This window comes from Myotis davidii, unplaced genomic scaffold (assembly GCF_000327345.1).
Source record: "Myotis davidii unplaced genomic scaffold, ASM32734v1 scaffold353, whole genome shotgun sequence".
Lineage (NCBI taxonomy): Eukaryota > Metazoa > Chordata > Mammalia > Chiroptera > Vespertilionidae > Myotis > Myotis davidii.
The window spans coordinates 450,010-450,520 of NW_006284335.1; the positions used below are offsets into that span (position 1 = coordinate 450,010).

The following is a 511-nucleotide window of genomic DNA, read 5'->3' on the forward strand; positions in this document are numbered from 1 at the left end:
AGTAGCGGCCACGTGAGGCTGCCGGGAAGCCAGAGGGTGCAGGGGGCAACAAGAAAGGTGGGCTGGGTTAGGGCACCAGAGAGCAGAGAGGGTCCCTTTGGACACCAGGCACCGAGGGCATGGGGAGGGGATGGGAAGGGGTAGCTCCCACACTCACTATTTTCTTCCACTTCATCCTCCGATTCTGGTACCAAGTCTTCACCTGCAACTGACTCAGGCCCAGGGACTCGGCGAGATCTATTCTGGAAAGAGCGGGGTGCACCCTCAGCAGGGCGAGCAGCCCCCCTCCCACTGCCCGCTGAGCTAGGCCTGGCCGCGCTACCTGTCGGGTGTGGAGAGGTACTTCTGCTTCTCGAAGCGTTTCTCCAGGCCCATCAACTGCAGCTCGGTGAACACCGTGCGGCTCCTCCGCCCCTTCTTGGCCTTGGTGCCCGGCTCCCCGCTGCCCGGGGCCTCCAGCTTCCCGCGGAGCTGCAGCTCCAGGGGCAGGTGCGGGGAGCCCCCCACGCTG

At 65.2% G+C, this 511-nt stretch overlaps 1 protein-coding gene across 1 annotated transcript in view; it reads right to left on the reverse strand.

The window, feature by feature from the left end:
- The window catches only part of LOC102767537 (homeobox protein BarH-like 1), a 9,219-nt gene that overhangs the window by 2,527 nt on the left and 6,181 nt on the right, over positions 1-511 (reverse strand). The window contains exons 2-3 of the mRNA XM_006754441.1: positions 323-508; positions 158-242 (exon numbers count right to left, since the gene is read on the reverse strand). Of these exons, the coding sequence (XP_006754504.1) occupies positions 158-242; positions 323-508 (271 nt within the window). The remainder of the gene's footprint in view (positions 1-157; positions 243-322; positions 509-511) is intronic.